Here is a 19,158-nt window from a genome sequence, read left to right as displayed (position 1 = left end):
AGCACCTAACATTGGTAATGGGAATGCAAATCTGAGTCACAAAGAAGAGCCGGTTTCACCATGTATGTGATAAAAAAGTTCTAGCATTTCATGTTGTCACTAGAATTCTCATTGCCATGGCTTTCTATTTTTCATATTCAACAGATTCCTGTTGTTATTTATGCTCTTCTACTGAATACTTGAACAGCACCAGCTGCAACACATTCTATCAATTTGCCGAAAATTTCACCAAGCATCCAACCAACCGATAATGGAAGTTTTCCTCCTCAAGAGGGCACAAAGAAAGGTCACAATTCAGAACCAGTTACACCAGGCATGTTATAAAAGTCTAAAGTTGCCACCTGAATTCTTCTGGTTTCAAGTCAATTTCAGGCCATACTATGTGGTTCTAAACTTCGTATTTCCCATTAAATGAAGCACAGAATCTGCTGCATCACCACCATGGAAAGCGGAGCATAATCCTTCTCCTCCACCACCAGAAGCACACCCTATTAGTCCATCCATATTGCCTGGTATATTTTATTAACTTAGTCTGGTAAATTTTATCATTATTTCTTATGTTGTTGAATTCATGCAGCACCTGTTGCATCACCAGCAAGTTCATTTCCAGCGAATCCGCCACTGGTCCATCCAATTATTCCATCAACATTACCAGGTATGATGTTACCAAGGATTCTTTCAGTGTCATGAAGTATGCATGTGCTTGTGGTTACTTCAGCATTTGTGTGTGCTTAAGTTTCTTTTATGTTCAAATGCTATAGTGCAATCATAATTCACTTCATGGAAGCTTATTTAGTGCAAAAACATGTGGTGCAGCACCTGTTGCCTCTCCCAAGTCATCTTCTTCTGGAAGCTTCAATTGGAAAAATGGTGATGCACCACCAATTGCTGTACCTTTGTACAAATCACCAAAACCACTTCCAGCTGTAGTACATTCCCCTGCTCAAGGTAGGGTAACATTAAAACTTTTTAAGACTTTTACCTATTGAAATAAGAGCATAAGCTATAAACTGTTTTTTCAAAATACTGAAAAAATGCAAATATATACATCATATTAGAATGCCATTGGAATTACAAAATATATGCAACCCTTTATTTTATTTTATTTTAAATGTAGCTCCTGCTGCACATAATTCAAGGCAAATTGATCATGATCCTGAGCCATTGACTAAAACTCCTAATAAAGAAAAGCATACGCCTGCATTGTCACCTTCTGCCTCATCACATCAGCATCATCATACAAGGAACACAACTGCCAGTTCTGCTCCTCCACCACCATCACCATACATGGTTTCTTCTTCCCCTTCAAATCATCAAGGTTTGCAGTATTACCTGATTTATTAAATTGTGCCACAAATGAAGTTTTCCTTGTTCAACTAAAAATATAACCGTTTTCTATGTTAGGTAAAGCAATTCCTCCTTCATTACAACCAAAAAGTGGGCAAAGGCATCATGTTTCACCTCCAATGAACCAAAGTACTATATAAGTACTATAACCTTTTTTTCTTATTCTTTGAGTACTAGAGGTAAACAAAGATCATTTCTAATTATTATTATTACTTTATTTTATATTTTGCATGGTAGGTTCTTCAATTCCTTCATTCTCTTCTCCTACTCATTCACCCATGACCCAAGTTTCGCCGGCTCCTTCATCATCAATCGAACTTGCTCCTCACCCAACTGAAAGTAAGAATGACTGCCTTCATCCTTTTTTTGTTATAGAAATTCCATCCTTATTATTTAGAAACTTTCTGTTTAGATATTTTGCCATTTCATTATTATTTACTTATTAGCATGCATTTGTTAATTGTATTTGCAAGTGCAAGCTCCATTTCTTCCCCCTAAAGTATCTCCTTCTCCCTCAAAGACACCATCCCCGCCTCAAGTTCGAGCATTGCCACCCCCACCTCCAAATGAAGGTTAGAACCTTGTTTGTTTGATCCATTTTATGCAGAAGTTAGTGCTGCAAAGTGCTAATACCTGTGCTCTTTGGATTGTTCCGAGCCTTATTCATCATCATGTTCTTCACTTTTCAGAGTGTTCATCAACCGTCTGCTTAGAACCTTATACAAACTCTCCACCCGGAGCACCTTGCAGATGTGTTTGGCCCATGCGAGTCGGTCTCCGTGTCAGTGTCTCTCTTTATACCTTCTTCCCTTTGGTTTCAGAGCTGGCTTCTGAAATTGCTACCGGAGTTTTCATGAGGCAAAGTCAAGTTCGGATTATGGGAGCAAATGCAGCAACCGAGCAACCTGAGAAAACGGTTGTCTTAATTGATTTGGTACCACTTGGTGAAAACTTTGACAGTACTACAGCACTTTTCACTTCCAACAGATTCTGGCATAAACAGGTTGCTATAAAAGCTTCCTACTTTGGAGACTATGATGTTTTATATGTGAGCTATCCAGGTATATAGAACTTTCATTTTTCTTTTCTATCATTTTCTTCCATAACTATTTTGGCAAGAACTTTTATGGGATCCTCCAACATATAATAGGTTTGGCTCCTTCTCCTCCTTTACCACCTTCAACCATTTCCATCATTGATGGTGGTCCATATTCCATTGATGGCAATAATGGAGGGACAATAAAGCCCCTTGGAGTGGACATACAGAAGAGGCAGCATAAAAGTGGACTTAGCAGAGGCATAGTTGCCATTATAACTGTTTCAGTTTTTCTAGCAGTTGTGTTATGTGCTGCCGCAGCAGCAGCCTGGGTTATGCTCAAGTATGGAGATCATGTTACTCAACCGGCATCAACGCCACGGCTTTCACAACCTTCTCTTACCAAACCACCAGGTAAGACAACCGTGATCATTTCTCCTAGATGGTTAATCATAATACAGAATTTTATTTACATATTACAAGCCAAAATGTTTGAAACTAAATGATTGAAGACTTGTAAATTTTCTTTTGTATCCAACAAGTGAATTTCACAGGTAATGCTGCATCATTAGTGGGAGGTGGGGTTGGTTCTGCTTCGACATCATTTCGATCTAGCATTGCTGCTTATACAGGGTCTGCTAAGACTTTCAGTGCGAATGATATTATAAAAGCTACTGATAATTTTCATGGTTCAAGAATACTTGGAGAAGGTGGTTTTGGGCTGGTTTATGGTGGCATCCTTGAAGATGGAACAAAAGTGGCAGTCAAGGTTATAAAGAGGGAGGATCATCACGGGGATCGCGAGTTCTTAGCTGAAGTTGAGATGCTTAGCCGTCTTCATCATAGAAATCTGGTCAAGTTGATTGGGATATGTACCGAGGAAAGTGTCCGCTGCTTGATTTATGAACTTGTTCCAAATGGCAGCGTGGAATCCCACTTACATGGTACTTGAATGCGGTTGCTTGAGTCTTAAGTTAGCATTCAATTGTGTTGAGCACTTGAAGAAGATGCTTTGTTTTTCTTTGTGGACTTGTGACAGGAGTTGACAGGGAAAGTAGTCCACTTGGTTGGAGTGCTAGGATGAAGATAGCTCTTGGCGCGGCTCGCGGTCTAGCCTATCTGCACGAAGATTCGAGTCCCCGTGTTATACACCGGGACTTCAAATCAAGCAACATATTGTTGGAAGATGATTTCACACCAAAAGTATCCGATTTTGGATTGGCTCGAACAGCAACAGATGAGAATAATAATAGACACATATCAACACGCGTCATGGGAACTTTCGGGTAAAAATCAATTTTACTATTAGCTGAACTATGATGCATAATGCATTTCATTTTTGAATTTTGATGATGTGTGTAAAAAATTCATACAGTTATGTGGCTCCGGAGTATGCAATGACAGGACACCTTCTTGTTAAGAGTGATGTTTACAGCTACGGCGTTGTTCTTCTTGAGCTTTTAACAGGAAGAAAGCCTGTGGACATGTCACAACCTCCCGGTCAAGAAAACCTTGTTGCTTGGGCTCGTCCGCTTCTGGCGAGTCGAGAAGGATTGGAGGCAATAGTAGATCCAGATCTAGGAGGAGATGTGAGTTTTGAGAGTGTGGCCAAAGTTGCAGCAATTGCTTCAATGTGTGTGCAGCCAGAGGTATCGAACCGGCCTTTCATGGGGGAGGTTGTGCAGGCCTTAAAACTCGTGTGCAATGAATGCGAGGAAGCGAAAGAAGCAGGTGGTTCAAGAAGATCATCCACTCAGGATATGGATTTGGATGTGAGAGTGAGCAATGTGGATGTTGAGAGAGGATTGGTTGCATCAGAACTATTCAGTTGTTCGGTAAGATTGGGAAGGCAGGAAGAGGAATCTGGATCGTTTAGAAGACACTCGTATTCGGGTCCTCTGATGACCGGAAGAAGCAGGCAGTTATGGCAGATTATGAGACGGCTTTCTGGTGGCACTGTCAGTGAACATGCAAGTATCTTCAACTTATAGAGAGGTGGAAACTCAGGTGCATTCGACTTCACGTTAAGTTGATACTGATAGCCGTTTGACTGATTTAACTAAATTTTCATCTATTAGGTATCAACTTCACGTAAAGTTGACCTCAGTTTTTACCCTTACAGAGAATGCAAATGTGGCTAATGCTTGTAACAAAATCATTTTGTATAAACCAATCAACGTATCCTTTTTCTCTCTCTACGAAAAATCGATGATCTATGTATGTACAGACAGATCATATTTCAGAGTTTGTAATAATGTTAGCTTTAAAGTAAATACACACACTTTAAAACTTGAGGATTAAGTCTTCTAAACTATCATTACAAAAATTGATGTAGCACCGTCAAAATTCAAGAGGGGAAACAAACAGTTTTGCTTTTTTGCTATGTTTCCTATTGTTCTTGTCCGACTTTGGAAGACATTTGGCCTGTTATTTCCTTCTATAGTAAACTTGTTATAGAAACTCCACGATCAACATTTTTTAATAATTTTGGTCCTCATTTGTTCAGTATAAATACTAAAATTCTTTTAACAAATAAATTTTATTAATTTATGTATGTAAATTCTAAAAAAATGAGTACAAATTATATTAATTCATGTGTACAAATTTTAATAAATATAAATATAAATTATATTAATTTATATGTGTACAATAATAAATATAAATACAAATTATATAAATACAAAATATGTACTTCTTGTGTGCAAACTCTTGTAACTATAAATACAAACTATTATTGATCAAGTGCTGTTTTTAAAATGATAATATTTGTTAATTATATAATATTTTTATAGTGTAAAATTAAACCGACATTTTGGCAGGTAAATAATTCATTTAATAAACTAATCATTCAGATCATCAAGCTAACTATATGATGCAAAATTTGGGATCTTACATACGCTACATGTATAATTGGACAAACGAATGGTAGGGAGAAAAAAAAAAAGAATAGATGACGAGTTAACCCATGCCCAATTCTTAGCGATGGGGGTGGGCATGAGTTGAAGAATGTTTATTGTTTGTTTTTCGTTTCAACCCGACCCGTATTTTATGGGTTTTTTGGGTGTAGGGGGCGGAGGAGGGTCAGAACCTCAAAAAAGATTGTATGGAATATTGAAAGTTCCTTATAAGCAATGGATTAGTTTAAGATCGTCATTAAAGAAATCACCCTCTACCAAATGGTGATCGGTACAATAAAATTATACTATCGTAATCTCCATACAATTTGCGTCCGAACCAACAAGTTCCTCAGGAGCCCTTTCTATACAACAAGTTCAATAACATTTGATAGTGTAAAGATGGCAAAGTAACAATTCCCAGTCAGCAAATTATGCAAAAGAACTTGCAGACATCGTAACATTGTTCTCACTTCCATCATTGACATAACTGTGAACTCATCACGCTTTTACACGTACCACAAATGAGCTATTATACTTATTCCATCTTTTTAAAAAAAATATATCTAAGAGACTTTGGGTACCCAAAAAGGCTGATTGGTACAAACGAGGCCCATGATGGTTGGGCTGAATACATTATAAGCCCACTATGGACAGCAGTTTTATACATGAGAGTCTGAGACTGAGGCCAACCAAGACTGGAAGTCAGCAACGTGCAAGCAGGTTCTCGATTCGCAACAGCTCAAGATCTGCCTCTCTCTCATGGTGATCCCTCAAAACCTCAATTCCCGTTTTCTACCGATATTTCTTCACATTTCTCTATTCGTTATATATATATAATTTTGTTTCCTCTGATTTGGATGTGTGTGTGGAAGGCTCCGAAAGCAATAACGAGTCCTGTCCCAGATTCATTGTACCCGACCCTCTCCGTTCTTACTCTCGCCATTGGTCTCGTCTTAACTGCATCTTTCTTCATGTGAGTTCCTTCTCATCTTCCGAATTTCGTTCATGATCTGCATTTTATTTAGTGGTTGTATGAGTAGATTTGATTTTTACTTAGTCAAGCGAATTAGCCTGCCGATTCTCGAAGTACTGGAGTGAATTTATTCACCGACCGTAGGAAAATTAGGATTAGCGGTCTTATAGCTACAACTAATTGGACTGAGTTATATTAGTGAAGGTGAGATACTATTAGTACTGGATTTAGTTTGGTGCAAGGTTAAAAATATGGTGATAGAGGCCTACTAGGGTCAACTGAAAAGTAGGTTTGGAGGTTATTGTAAAATATGATCATTTCCTGGTGCAATGGTATATGCAAGTGGAAACTTCAATTGTGAAGTGGGGATGAGTTGTCTACACTTTGCAGTGGCGAATTTTCTTATTCCTTCCTTTCCTGTAGTTAATTGCATTTAGAGGTCCAGATGGGAACATGTGAATGAAATATGTGTCATAGGTGTGTTGGATGCAGATTTTCCATGTCGATGGATACAAAATGAGTAAGAGTCTCCAATGAGCTATCTGTTTAGCAAACAATGTAATTTATAGAGTAAAGATCAAATTCGTCCCTAAAAGATTACTCGTACTCTAAATTGGTCATCGAAAAATTTTTTAATCAAATTCGTCATTCAAATATTTGTAGTTAGTCACATTAGTCTTTCCGTTACTAATTGCGTTTAAAATTTGCTGGTACGTTAAGTGACACCACATTGATAAGGATGTCTTTACCGCTTTACCATGCACTTTAATGATAAGGATGCTTAAAATTAGCTTCTACCTTCTGTGACGTGGTTGAATGGTTCTCCCAAGGTTCTGTTCAGTTGGTATCAAAGTATTCCACTTTGTCTCTCTGCTGAAGAGGAGTGATATGGGTGATGATGCCACCGTCACAATGTTTTCTCAGAACTACTCAAAGGGGCTAGTGCACAGCCACTCCCGCATGGGCACTAAGTTGGGGAGTGTGTAGTGAAATGTTAGGATCCAATTGCAAAGTATTAAACTTGGGTCTAGCATAAGATGTATGGGATCTCTATAAGTCATCGCAATAACTAACTTTTGTGATGTAATTCTCCCATGTTCCATATCAGTAATCATTGAAGTATTCATGATATGAAGAACTCCAGTTAGCTGGATTTTTCATAACCTATATACAAATGTTCAGGTGATATCTTATCATTTCACTTCTATTCTCTATATTCATTTGAAAAAAAATACTCCTATTATATGCAGTTACGAAGCAACAACTTCCCGGAAGACCCGTTCCCTTGCTCAGGAGCTAACAACCGGGGCAGTGGCATCAGTTTTCTTGGTATGTTATGGTTGTATTTCATGTATTCGCTAAGTAACTAACATGAAACTGTTATGAAATAGTAAATTTACGCCTTTGTGTCTATCTCTGGCAGGGTTTTGGATCCTTGTTCCTCCTAATTGCTTGCGGCGTTTATGTCTGATTATGAGCAAAAGTTTTGTTAAGCAGATAGCTTTATATGAAAATTTACCCCCGGACATTTTAGTTTAATATCTGAGTTATGTTCTTAATCTATCAATGACGGTGTTGGTTGTCTGTAATGCTCAACAAGGTTATGAATTGGTGATATAGTTTTCAAGCCTGACCTTTATTGGGGAAAGTTTAAATGTGCCATCCAGCCATTGAATATCGTAGCTGATAATAGAGAACTTGTCATAAATCATAACTCGGGGACCATACCATAAGGAAACAGAAAATGTACCCCTGTTGTCTACGCATTCTGAACAACTTTTTTTATTAATTAAAAACAAGGTATATTTGTAAATTATAAATTAGATACAGATAAATATCATAAATTTACAAATATAATCTAATCTATGAATATTCTTAATATTATTACATTTTTGTTCTTAAAGAGTATCTTTAAGAATTTTGTTAGTACAATCTTAATAAAAAGGATAAGTAGTGCTAAACTTTATTGTAGTGATACTTTCATTAGTGTGTTTTTAAAAAATATTTTTGTACATGTCAAAATCATCCTATCAAAATTAGTCATTATATATTTATTTTATTTAAATGTATTGTATTATACATTTTTAGTTAAATTTTGTATTATAACATATATTGTAACAACCAAATATCTTAAGAAAATAAAAATGAGGTGATGACTATTAAACCACTCTTCCACCTTAGCCCATAACAACAATAAAGACGTCTCACGGCCCACAAATTCAGATAGGCCAATACTCTATATATACTTAGTTTTACCTTTATAGTTTACAATTCATTCAATCAACAATCAATAAAATTTCTTCATCTTTTTCTTTCATAATTCTTTTATTTTTCTATTCTTTCACAATTTTATTATGGTATCAGAGCTCCTCTTGAGCTCTGCTGACATCCATGAATCAAGGAGAAAGGGCACACCAGCAACTTCATCCGGAGTCTCTTTTGGACCTTTCGTCAGCCCAACACTTTTCTTTCATGGCACTTCCTTTCAATGAAGAAGCTCGTCCTTCAAACCAACTTGAACTTCTGCCAAGTCCAACTACTCATTATCTTTGTTCTTTCAATATCTTTTCTACTTTCTTCAAATCGAGATTCATTCTTGAATACTTGGATCATTGATTCTGGTGCCACAGATCACATTGCATCAAATTTGTCTTGGTTTATTTAATATATGGCATTTTCGTTTAGGACACCTTTCTGGGCAAAGACTTAATCATTTACATAAACAATTTCCTTTTATCTCTATGCATCATGACGAGGCTTGTGACATTTGTCATCTTTCTAAACAAAAGAAACTTTCATTTTCTCAAAGTTTTAACAAAACCAATGCAAGTTTTGATTTATTACATTTTGATATTTGGAGTCCGTTTCGACAAAATTCTATTTATAATCATAAATATTTTTTTACTATTGTTGATGATTTTAGCCGCTTTACATGGGTTACTTTATTAAAATCAAAAGGAGAAGTACAGAATCAAATAAAAAATTTTATTACTTTAATTGAAACACAATTCAACTCCAAAGTCAAAACTATTCGTTCTGATAATGGACCAGAATTTATTTTACCTGATTTTTATGCTTTAAAGGGCATTATTCATCAACGTAGTTGTGTTGAAACTCCTCAACAAAATGGAAGGGTAGAACGCAAGCATCAACATATTTTGAATATAGCTCGTGCTCTTATGTTTCAATCTAATTTACCATCATCTTTTTGGTCTTATGCTGTTAGACATGCTGTTTATTTACTTAATAGAGTTCCATCATCCGCAATTAATTTTAAAACACCATTTGAGATTTTACTCAATCTTCCACCAAATTATCATGACATTAAAGTTTTTGGATGCTTATGTTTTGTTTCTACCCAAATGGCAAATAGATCAAAATTTGATCCAATAGCCAAAAAGACTGTATTTATTGGCTTTCAATCTGGTTTTAAAGGGTATATTGTTTATGTTTTAGAAGATAAAAGAATTGAGATTTCTAGAAACGTAATTTTTTATGAAAAGATCTTGCCCTTAGTCACAAAAAATGTCCAATTCCAGACATTAAGTCAGTTCATGGCATCTCCTACTGAATCTCATTTTCAAGCTGCCAAGCATGTGTTACGATATCTGAAAACTAGTCCCGGCAAAGGACTTTTCTTTCCAAGGGAATCAGAAATTCAGCTTCTCGGCTTCAGTGACTCTGATTGGGTCGGATGTCCTGACACTCGGCGATCTTTAACAGGTTATTGTTTCTTCTTAGGCAGTTCTTTAGTCTCTTGGAAGACCAAGAAACAAACTACCGTTGCCCGCTCATCTACGGAAGCAGAATATCGTGCATTTGCCAACACAACTTGTGAACTTCAATGGATAATAAATGTGTTACAATTTTTACGCATCTCTCCTATTCGCCCACCAGTTTTATATTGTGATAATCAGAGTGCTCTTCATATTGCTGCTAACCCGGTTTTTCATGAACGGACCAAACATTTAGAGGTTGATTGTCACTTGGTTCGACAAAAAGCTCAAGCTGGAGTGATGAAACTTCTCCCAATTTCCTCTTCTGGGCAACTAGCTGACATCTTCACCAAGCCTTTGTCTCCTCAACCCTTCCATCTTAATTTGAATAAACTTAGTGTTCTTGACATCTTTCATCCTCCAGCGATGACTAATTTGAATTTGAATTTTCTAAAGTGAGGAGATTAATAAAATAAAAAAAATAAAGATTTAATTATCTTTAAATTTATAATTTTTATCATATATGAGTTTTATTATTTTTAATTTAAGAGTAACTAATTTTGCACTCCGTCATCGCTAGAGGAGATTGAACTAAAATAATTCTAATAAATTAATTTAATAACTTATTTTGATCATATTAAAATTTTAACCTCCTTAGATGTAAAAAGAAGTGATTAAGAAATGTTTTTATGACAGCAATGAATGCGAACAGTATGACTGGTGAAATGTTGAGTCCACGTAGGCAAAACGGGGGAAAGTGGGGGCGCCGAGTGAGAAATAGAAAAAAAAAGGGCGGGGTTTAGGGTGAGGGGAGAGTGAGTGAGGAGAGGAAGCAGCTGGAAGAAGATGGAGAGTGGTGGTGAAGAAGTGGTGGTGAAGAAGAAGCGCGGAAGGAAACCGAAGCCGAAGAACGAGGAAGGGCAACAGCAACAGGTGAAGACCCCCAAGGAAAGCAAGAGATCACAGCAACAACACCATCAACATCAACATCAGCAGCACGTCAATGCAAATGCTGAAGACAAGTACAACAGATGGAAGGCCGTTGTCCCCGTCCTCTACGACTGGCTCTCCAACCACAACCTCCTCTGGCCCTCCCTCTCTTGCCGGTTCTCTCTCTTTCTCTCTCTCTCGCTAGGGTTTTGCTTCTTCGTTTCATACACTCTCTCTCACATTTTTCTTCTTTCAGGTGGGGCCCTCAGCTGGAGCAATCTCATCACAAGAATCGCCAGCGTCTCTACCTTTCTGAGCAGGCAAGCCATCTATTTTTATTATTATTTTCATACTTGTAATTTTTGTTTAATTACATTTGATTTTGCCATCTACGAGTTGTTAATTATTCCATTGTATTTAGTGTGAGGGTGGCTATTCTTGTGTTTCATTTTCAACTAAGTACGTTTTGTTGTTGGTGCTAGACGGATGGTAGTGTTCCCAATACTCTGGTCATTGCAACTTGCGATGTTGTCAAGCCTAGGGTTGCAGCTGCAGACCACATTTCACAGGTCCCTTCTTGTTCTTATGCCACGTTTGTCCTTTTTGCTTCCATGTTTCAAACTTTGAGTCTCTATTAAGCTGCTATGGCTTTCTTTCTTTTCAGTTTAATGAGGAGGCTCGCTCCCCATTTGTCAAGAAGTACAAGACCATCATTCATCCTGGAGAGGTACGTATTCAAACTAAATTTACACTTCCTTTCATGCATCTTTGTTTTCTTTTATTTTGTTTTTTGTAATTTGTACATGGCTTATTAGTAATCCATGTTGGATTTGATTTCATTTTATCAACATCAAGGTCTTGCTGTTTGTTGACCTGATTTTGAGCCTTTGAGGACGAATTTGCAGGTGAATAGAATTAGGGAGATGCCGCAACATTCTAATATTGTTGCTACTCATACAGATAGCCCTAATGTAAGAACTCCATCTTTTACTTTTGTGGATACTTTTTTAACTAGTTTACCATTGTATTATTTGATTTTTCATTCTTCGTTTTGTGATTTCTTTATCTTATCACCCGCAAAATTCAGGTTCTGATCTGGGATGTTGAAGCTCAGCCTAATCGTCATGCTGTCCTTGGAGCCACAAACTCTCGTCCAGATTTGGTATGGCCGAGTGACTGAGTGTTAGTCTTTTGTAACATTATTTTATCTTTAGAAACTCAATATATTTTGTACAATGAAATAGAACGAGGCAGACACATTTTCATACATGTGTAAAAGTAAAACTATGTTCAAGCCTTATAATTGAGAATTTGTCACTAATTTGGTGCTAGATTATCCATTGTTTTCTTTGGTTGCATTGTGGAATAAAATGTCCAATTCCTCCATTTTATACTTGAGACTTGTTGCTATTTCCTATTAGACAGAAAAGTGGGATAGCAATTGTGGTCAGAGCAGACCCCATGTGCACCATAAGTTGGAACGGATAATAGTGAATTGACATCTACACTTTGAATTATGCAAGTACATATTTTGTCCTCTTAAATCATCCATTCTTTAAGAAGCTCCTGATGTCACATTATTTATTTATACATTTTTTCTCCTTGTTATTGCTGTTTGATATGAATGCTGTTTCATGATTTTTTTTCATATAGACCTTTTGTTCTTGCAGATATTGACTGGACACCAAGACAATGCGGAGTTTGCTCTTGCAATGTGCCCAACTGGGCCATATGTGCTTTCTGGAGGTTGGAGTACTTTATAGACATTCATTAAGCAATTGAATCTCTAAATTCCTGCTCTTTTATTGATGTGGTTATTCTCTATCTAAAAGATGTGGCATACATTGTAGGAAAAGACAAATCGGTGGTATTCTGGAGCATTGAAGACCATATAACATCTGCTGCAGACTCCAAATCTGGCGGGTCAATTAACAAACAGAACACCAAATCTGGGGAAGGCAATGATAAATCTGCTGATGGCCCATCTGTTGGACCACGGGGTATCTACTGTGGACATGATGAAACTGTTGAAGATGTGGCATTCTGCCCCTTTAAGTAACTAATTTTCTTACTCTATACCGACTAGTTATTTCAATATTTTTATATTTACTCATTTAAGTGGCCATTTTAAATTTATCATTCACCTTATTATGAACTCCATTCGAGATATAATATCAGTTATAAGCCTCTACCTTGCAACTTAAGCTTTGAGGAGAATGGGTTCTTAACAAATCCTGTAGTGTCCTCAGGAACTAAACTTCAAGTTTAATAAACCATCACTTCCTAACACCATCGTAATCATGCTGAAGTGCACAGGAGTTCTGTAGTGTTGGAGATGATTCGTGTCTAATATTGTGGGATGCACGTGCTGGCTCTGGTCCTGCAGTTAAGGTATATATGCTTTTTTTACCTCAATCATCCATTCAAATTTTGGATAACAAATTGATATCTACAACTAATTGTGTTTCACTGTATTTTGTGGTAACAGATAATTGTCCTTTTTTTTCATTTAGCTGAATTCCGTTTTTCCTATGCTTTTGTGACAGGTTGAGAAAGCTCATGATGCTGATCTTCACTGTGTTGATTGGAATTTCCATGATGTTAATCTAATTCTTACTGGGTATGTTCTGCTGTTGTTCAGAACTTCAGTTCTTGGAATTAGTTCATTATTTAATTTAGTTTGGACTATTACTATTTGACTGGTTCTACCTTCTATATCTAGGTCTGCAGATAATTCTGTTAGAATGTTTGACCGCCGCAAACTTACATCTAATGGAGTTGGATCAGCTGTTCATAAATTTGAGGGTCACTCAGCTGCTGTTCTTTCTGTTCAGGCAATTGGTTTTATTTTTCATTTTTAAACATTATAGTATTAACTGGCTATGCCACAAGATATGCTAATTGCTTCTTTATGATTAATTCAGTGGTCTCCGGACAAATCATCTATCTTTGGAAGTTCTGCAGAAGATGGTCTTTTAAACATTTGGGATTATGAGAAGGTTAACTCTCAATTGGATTGTGTTTCACTGCTCTGTACCACAATTATTCTAACTGTTGGCATCTTTTGCTTTTATTTTGTAACACAGGTGGGTAAAACCACAGAACGATCTGGAACAACAGCAAGTTCTCCTGCAGGTTTGTTTTTCCAACATGCAGGTCATAGGTATGAAAGCACCGTCCATGTAGAACTGTATCTAAGGGATTACCTTGTTGTCTTTGCCTATTTGTTACTGCTTTTGTTTGAGACATGTGGTAGTTTTTCTGTTAACGTGTCACTTAAGAAGTTTATATTTGTACACAGAGACAAAGTTGTTGATTTCCACTGGAACTCATATGATCCATGGACTATGGTTAGTGTGTCTGATGACTGTGATAGTAATGGTGGTGGGGGAACATTGCAGGTATGGCACCAAACAAAAATTCTCAAATTCATTATCTATTTATTGAGCATGGCTTTGGCTGATACTTTGAAGTTAAATTGGTGCAGATATGGCGCATGAGTGATTTAATCTACAGACCTGAAGAGGAGGTTTTGAGCGAGCTAGAGAAATTCAAATCTCATGTATTGACATGTGCAGCTGCAAAGTGATAAAATCCTTCCCCCTGGATATATAGTGGTATTAATTTCATTTCTTAGCTTGTCCTTAGATTACAATTTGAAAACTGGTATGTTTCTTCCTTAGCCTGACCCATGATTAACATAGCTGCAGTGACTGTAATTGAAAAGGGTGTAATAACCACCTGATCCTTGTTAGTTCTTACGCTGGAGTTCCGTTTAAATCTTGTATGAATGTTGAAAGGGTGTTTTTAAGTGGACATTTGCATGCTGGTTCAATGACCAATGTTGATCATCCTTAGATTAAATATATATGAAATGGAAGACATTTATGATCTAATGGTGAGAATAAGAAAGACTATGCGTAGTCTTTGACTCTCTGTAGATTGTAGACTTACTTTTTTTACTCAATAGTGGACCACACCACATAGGTACCCCACCCCATAATATTAGGTGCAGAGCGCAATGCGCACCACCCACAAGTCACGAGTATTAGCACACTGTGATTTGGCCACGTGTGAAGGTTGTTGACTCAAGTCAATGAGAAGGGAAGGGCTGATATGGGGTCCCATCCCACCATTCCAGACGCCGTATCCTTCCTTTATTTCTTTCAATTCTTCGTTGGTTGATGGGTGTGTGCCATGTCTGTGCCAGAGGCTCGCACCACAGCAGAGGAGTTGATGGAAGAGTGGTGGTCTGGAGCGGAGGTGTTAGGAGGAGGAGGAGGAGGAGCATGTGCAACGAAGTTCGTGGAGGACCCATACTCATCTCTGGTGGTGGTTCAGTCGTCGTCTTCATACGTGACCATAAATGGCAATGAGGAGAGTTGCGGATCTTCCTTCTCTGACAGTGGCACCTCCCTCATGGCCACCTTTCACTATAACCCCACCCTTCCACCTTCACTCATCTCTTCTTTCTTCCCATAACTGAATGGTAAGTGGTGACAGTAGATTAGCATTAGCATTGGCAAATAGGACACAGTAGATGTAAAGCACGCTAACATAACCAAGGAAGCACCCATTGGTAACTCAATTGTGATGTTTCTCTTCATGCTTCATAGCATTATGTGAAGAAATGTTCTTTAATTTGTTTCAATTTTTCGCCTTTTTTTTTTTTTGGGACCAAAATATTGTCAAATTTTAATGCAACCAGCACCTGGGGTCCTGAACCTGAATCCTGATCTATCAATCAGTCACAATCAATATTCAATAAGTGATTGTCGGCGCTGTCATCCCATTTATTGGTTCTATGCGTTGGGCTCCAAAATTTTATTGGGCCGGTTACCTACGAATTTAAGTCTTAAATTCCATTTCTTCGGGCTCCAAAAGTGTTGTCTGGATAGTATTTGACTGTTTAAATTACTTACATGTATATTTTTTGGGGAATGATTTGTTTTATAGTAACAGGTTAAGCATTATAAATAAGGAAAAATTTCAAGTGTAAAAGGAATACTGGTGTTCCAGTTATTTTAACTGTTGATTTCAATTAATATATATTACATATATTTTTTATAATTCAGATCAACAGTTAAAACAACTGGAATATCGGTGTTTCTGGTACACTTGAAACTCTTCTTATAAATAAAATCACTTTGAACAATGTGACTACACGAATATAAATACAATATATCAACTAAATTTTTATAAAACGTATGTATTTATATAAATTTTAAATAATTTATGTTATCATTTGTAGGTGTGACCTTATTAGTAATTCCAAATATCACGTGAAACATCCAGATTCCAGACCAGAATAATATGGTGTTCTAAGGGGTCTTAGGTACTCAAAAGTGATGTGAGAAAACTATAATTAGTCCACTAATATATAATAATCATGTCCAATAAATTTTAATAATAGATAGACCAAAAAATAAATTAGTCTAGTTTGACATTTGATTAGTACGTCTGTAGCCTAGCTTTTTTTTAATGCTTATTTTCTTGTGTCTGATGTGTAGCCTATTCGATTGTAGGAAAATGCAAATAAATTAAAATAGTTCAAGTTCGTCAACCTAACAATGTGGTTTTTTGATTATAAGAGATATCACTACAGCCACAACAAACTAAAGCACTTGAATCGCAAGCATACTGCATTGGAAAATATTATGTCTCCATCGTTACCCTCTTGAGTGTACTTTTATACGCGACCGTGTTGAAATGTTTAGTATAGAATTTGTCATGTTATATCTTTATCATAAAAAATATATTACATGTGTGTGTTTTAATACATCGATAAATAAATCATTGTCACTAGTATGTGTCATTCGATTTCTTTTCTTAATGAAAGATAGCTTCATCAGCAGATAGGTTAGCAATGACTAATTCAAATGCATTACTTCACGGACTTAATTAATCAGTCTCTTAAGATACTATTATTATTATAGCTAATAGAATTAAAATGTTATTTTATATAAACGTATTTGATTTTATTTTCTCAAGAACTAATGAAATCCTTTCTATTTAATTTTAAGTTTTGTTAGTGTTTCAAGAACATAAACGAATGAATTTAAAATGAGAAGTTTTAATTTCTAATCAAGAACAAGAATATATGTTTGTTTCAATCAAAACTGTTCTAGTGATTAAATATTTGTAAAACTTTTCCTGTTAAACTTTGAGTGCATTTGTTAAAAATAAATATATAAGAATGAAAAATAAAAAAATATTGAATAAAAGTTCTGAAAATGATTGGTTTCTATGAAAATGAATTCTCTTAATTTTTTTAACAATTGAGAGAGGAAAGTGTAATCTCTAATCTTTTAATGTTTTCTCTCTCATATTTTTTTTTAATCTTATTTATAAAACTAGGTGTGAAATATCATACTTTATTTCCTCAATTATTAAAAAAAAAAAGAGTATTAAGAGACCAGTAAATTTTGTGATTTATAGCTATTATTAATATTTTTAAAAAGATTATATTTAATAATATAAAATGACTCATTTTTTTTATTGATCAAATTTTAATAAAACTGCTAAACTCTTAAACATTTTCTTAAAAAAAATTGAGAGAATCTATTTCCGGATTTCTACCTATGCTACATGAATCCCTAGAGGAGCCTGTGAAAACCTTTTGAAATTCTCAATCAAAATTTGGTTCAGTGCTCAAGAAAAAATTTCACGATAGACGATGTGAAGTGGAGTAATTATATGGGATTACGTGGGGATTTCTTACTTGTGAGTTTCTGAGTAATTATGCTTTGATAATGATGCATTACTACCCCCTAGTTAACAACTAATCATGTGTTCAATATAGATATGATTAAGCTATTAACTAATTAGCATCTCCCATCTATATTGGACTGTTTTCATTGGCCGCCTTGTCCACATATCATTGGTTCTAATTTTATATGCTTCTATCGCTTCCCCATACGAACTAGGAAATGGATCTTCTCCAATTTTTTTTTAACACTTAGAGAGAATAAAGTATGATCTTTCATTTTTAATTTTATAAGTAGGACCAAAAATAAAGAAGAGAGAAAAAACAATGAAAAATAAAATTAAATACTGAATACCATTCAATTTTTTTTTCATTTGAGAGAATTCACTCCCTACAAACTACACTTTTCATTTAAAAGGAGTTGAATTAATATAGTGCATTAATTATTCAAATATCATCCTTAATATGAAAAATGATTTATTGTTAAAAGTTTTTATTCACTTTATAAATATAGATAAAGAATAACAATCATGTGTTGGTGCGATTTATCCCTTTTTTTTTCTTTTCTCACATTTTCCATTTTGCTTGGAAAATCATGCAATGTTGGAAAACCCTCAACTCGTTGACCATGGAGAATGAAAGATGCGGGGTCTCACTCAAAGAGTATTTGTTAAAATATAATTAGAATCAGTTAATATTATTTAGTATATCTGAATATTTATTATAAGATATTATGTTTTTATTATTACGATTCTTTTAGTACCTATAAATACTCTTTTATATTGTATCATTCCAGATAACTTAAACGCACTGAATAATATACAAAAACACTTTTTTCGGCTTGGTCTCTTGTTCCTAACAATCTTCATGCATAAATAAGTGAACTAAAGTAAATAAAATCACTAATTCAGAAGTTAATAAAATCAGCGAACAGATTCTATTGAGTATAATCCAATAATTAAAAATGGATTTTAATTGTTAGATTTTGCAGTGAATAGTCTTAAGGACACCCCCATCCATTGATGAGGTTGGTGAAAAGCACTATCAACCTTGTCTCTTCATTCATTAAATTTTTATTTTAGTTTCTACCTTCAATATCTGTGACTCTCTGTGTTGTGATGATGCAATTTGTTTTGTTTGTTTTCCTCTGTAAACCTGACCACAGGTTACATACCTCTCTCTCTCTCTCTCTCAATTATTACTCAATCGTGGACATGCCGTAGGGTCACAGAAGAGGACTTTGTCTCATTATTATTTATTATTATTTTTAGATTCAACTTTTAATTTTCAATGTATTTATTAATTATAATAGTGATATACCTAACAGTTAGCATAATTCAAAGTTTGAGATACCTGTAAGCTATAGTGGTGGTTGTTTTGTAGATAAATAAAAGAAAAGTAGACCTCTGTCTTTATTATTAGGGGTAAGATAAATTATACTAAAGAACAAGTCACAAGGGGAAAAAGCCACTCAAGTTTCCTTAATCAAGTGATTAACTATCTTCTCTTACTAGTTTGTAACTTTTACCGAGAAAACTAAGACACTAAACATT

At 35.5% G+C, this 19,158-nt stretch overlaps 4 protein-coding genes across 7 annotated transcripts in view; all 4 read left to right on the top strand.

Moving 5' to 3' along the window:
• Nucleotides 1–772, top strand: part of LOC107615773 (vegetative cell wall protein gp1-like) — a 2,508-nt gene extending 1,736 nt beyond the window's left edge. The window contains exons 5-7 of the mRNA XM_016317809.2: nucleotides 418–512; nucleotides 578–655; nucleotides 762–772. Of these exons, the coding sequence (XP_016173295.1) occupies nucleotides 418–512; nucleotides 578–655; nucleotides 762–772 (184 nt within the window). The remainder of the gene's footprint in view (nucleotides 1–417; nucleotides 513–577; nucleotides 656–761) is intronic.
• On the top strand, nucleotides 7–4,709 carry LOC107643034 (receptor-like serine/threonine-protein kinase ALE2). Of its 3 annotated transcripts, none has more exons than XM_016346579.2 (14): nucleotides 7–62; nucleotides 188–313; nucleotides 423–512; nucleotides 578–655; nucleotides 817–948; nucleotides 1,118–1,318; nucleotides 1,405–1,476; nucleotides 1,585–1,686; nucleotides 1,821–1,919; nucleotides 2,037–2,408; nucleotides 2,498–2,797; nucleotides 2,938–3,327; nucleotides 3,423–3,669; nucleotides 3,759–4,709. In XM_016346579.2, the coding sequence occupies exons 6-14, from the start codon at nucleotides 1,288–1,290 to the stop codon at nucleotides 4,372–4,374; spliced, it is 2,229 nt and encodes a 742-aa protein (XP_016202065.1). In that variant the 5' UTR covers nucleotides 7–62; nucleotides 188–313; nucleotides 423–512; nucleotides 578–655; nucleotides 817–948; nucleotides 1,118–1,287; the 3' UTR covers nucleotides 4,375–4,709. The 3 variants fall into 3 exon arrangements, with proteins under 3 accessions (XP_016202065.1, XP_016202057.1, XP_020962945.1); XM_016346571.2 differs by having other exon boundaries at nucleotides 2,926–3,327; XM_021107286.1 differs by lacking the exon at nucleotides 1,405–1,476 and having other exon boundaries at nucleotides 2,926–3,327.
• LOC107643078 (transmembrane protein 258) lies at nucleotides 5,897–7,963 on the top strand. Its single transcript, XM_016346637.2, has 4 exons — nucleotides 5,897–6,042; nucleotides 6,153–6,253; nucleotides 7,504–7,582; nucleotides 7,677–7,963. The coding sequence occupies exons 1-4, from the start codon at nucleotides 6,040–6,042 to the stop codon at nucleotides 7,722–7,724; spliced, it is 231 nt and encodes a 76-aa protein (XP_016202123.1). The 5' UTR covers nucleotides 5,897–6,039; the 3' UTR covers nucleotides 7,725–7,963.
• On the top strand, nucleotides 10,748–14,767 carry LOC107643056 (WD-40 repeat-containing protein MSI4). Of its 2 annotated transcripts, none has more exons than XM_016346613.2 (15): nucleotides 10,748–11,075; nucleotides 11,156–11,219; nucleotides 11,382–11,468; nucleotides 11,564–11,626; nucleotides 11,805–11,870; nucleotides 11,987–12,061; nucleotides 12,570–12,645; nucleotides 12,750–12,954; nucleotides 13,209–13,290; nucleotides 13,446–13,519; nucleotides 13,622–13,733; nucleotides 13,824–13,898; nucleotides 13,986–14,034; nucleotides 14,201–14,300; nucleotides 14,387–14,767. In XM_016346613.2, exons 1-15 carry the CDS (start codon nucleotides 10,816–10,818, stop codon nucleotides 14,397–14,399), a joined length of 1,401 nt encoding a protein of 466 aa, XP_016202099.1. In that variant the 5' UTR covers nucleotides 10,748–10,815; the 3' UTR covers nucleotides 14,400–14,767. The 2 variants fall into 2 exon arrangements, with proteins under 2 accessions (XP_016202099.1, XP_016202090.1); XM_016346604.2 differs by having other exon boundaries at nucleotides 13,986–14,062.

This window comes from Arachis ipaensis, chromosome B01 (genome assembly GCF_000816755.2).
Source record: "Arachis ipaensis cultivar K30076 chromosome B01, Araip1.1, whole genome shotgun sequence".
In the NCBI taxonomy this organism is placed as follows: domain Eukaryota; kingdom Viridiplantae; phylum Streptophyta; class Magnoliopsida; order Fabales; family Fabaceae; genus Arachis; species Arachis ipaensis.
The sequence above is the reverse complement of the archived record's forward strand: the minus strand, read 5'-3'. Positions and strand labels throughout refer to the sequence as shown.

What these genes read in the sequence shown, in the direction of transcription:
- LOC107643034 (XM_016346571.2), top strand. Translation starts at nt 1,288, where the DNA reads ATGGTTTCTTCTTCCCCTTCAAATCATCAAG. An exon ending in ACCCCCACCTCCAAATGAAG is followed by an intron (nt 1,920 to 2,036) that starts GTTAGAACCTTG and finishes TTCACTTTTCAG; the next exon opens with AGTGTTCATCAACCGTCTGC. An exon ending in TTCTCTTACCAAACCACCAG is followed by an intron (nt 2,798 to 2,925) that starts GTAAGACAACCG and finishes GTATCCAACAAG; the next exon opens with TGAATTTCACAGGTAATGCT.
- LOC107643078 (XM_016346637.2), top strand. An exon ending in TTAACTGCATCTTTCTTCAT is followed by an intron (nt 6,254 to 7,503) that starts GTGAGTTCCTTC and finishes TATTATATGCAG; the next exon opens with TTACGAAGCAACAACTTCCC. An exon ending in CAGTGGCATCAGTTTTCTTG is followed by an intron (nt 7,583 to 7,676) that starts GTATGTTATGGT and finishes TATCTCTGGCAG; the next exon opens with GGTTTTGGATCCTTGTTCCT.
- LOC107643056 (XM_016346604.2), top strand. Translation starts at nt 10,816, where the DNA reads ATGGAGAGTGGTGGTGAAGAAGTGGTGGTGAAGAAGAAGCGCGGAAGG. An exon ending in CCATCATTCATCCTGGAGAG is followed by an intron (nt 11,627 to 11,804) that starts GTACGTATTCAA and finishes ACGAATTTGCAG; the next exon opens with GTGAATAGAATTAGGGAGAT. An exon ending in ACATTTGGGATTATGAGAAG is followed by an intron (nt 13,899 to 13,985) that starts GTTAACTCTCAA and finishes TTTGTAACACAG; the next exon opens with GTGGGTAAAACCACAGAACG.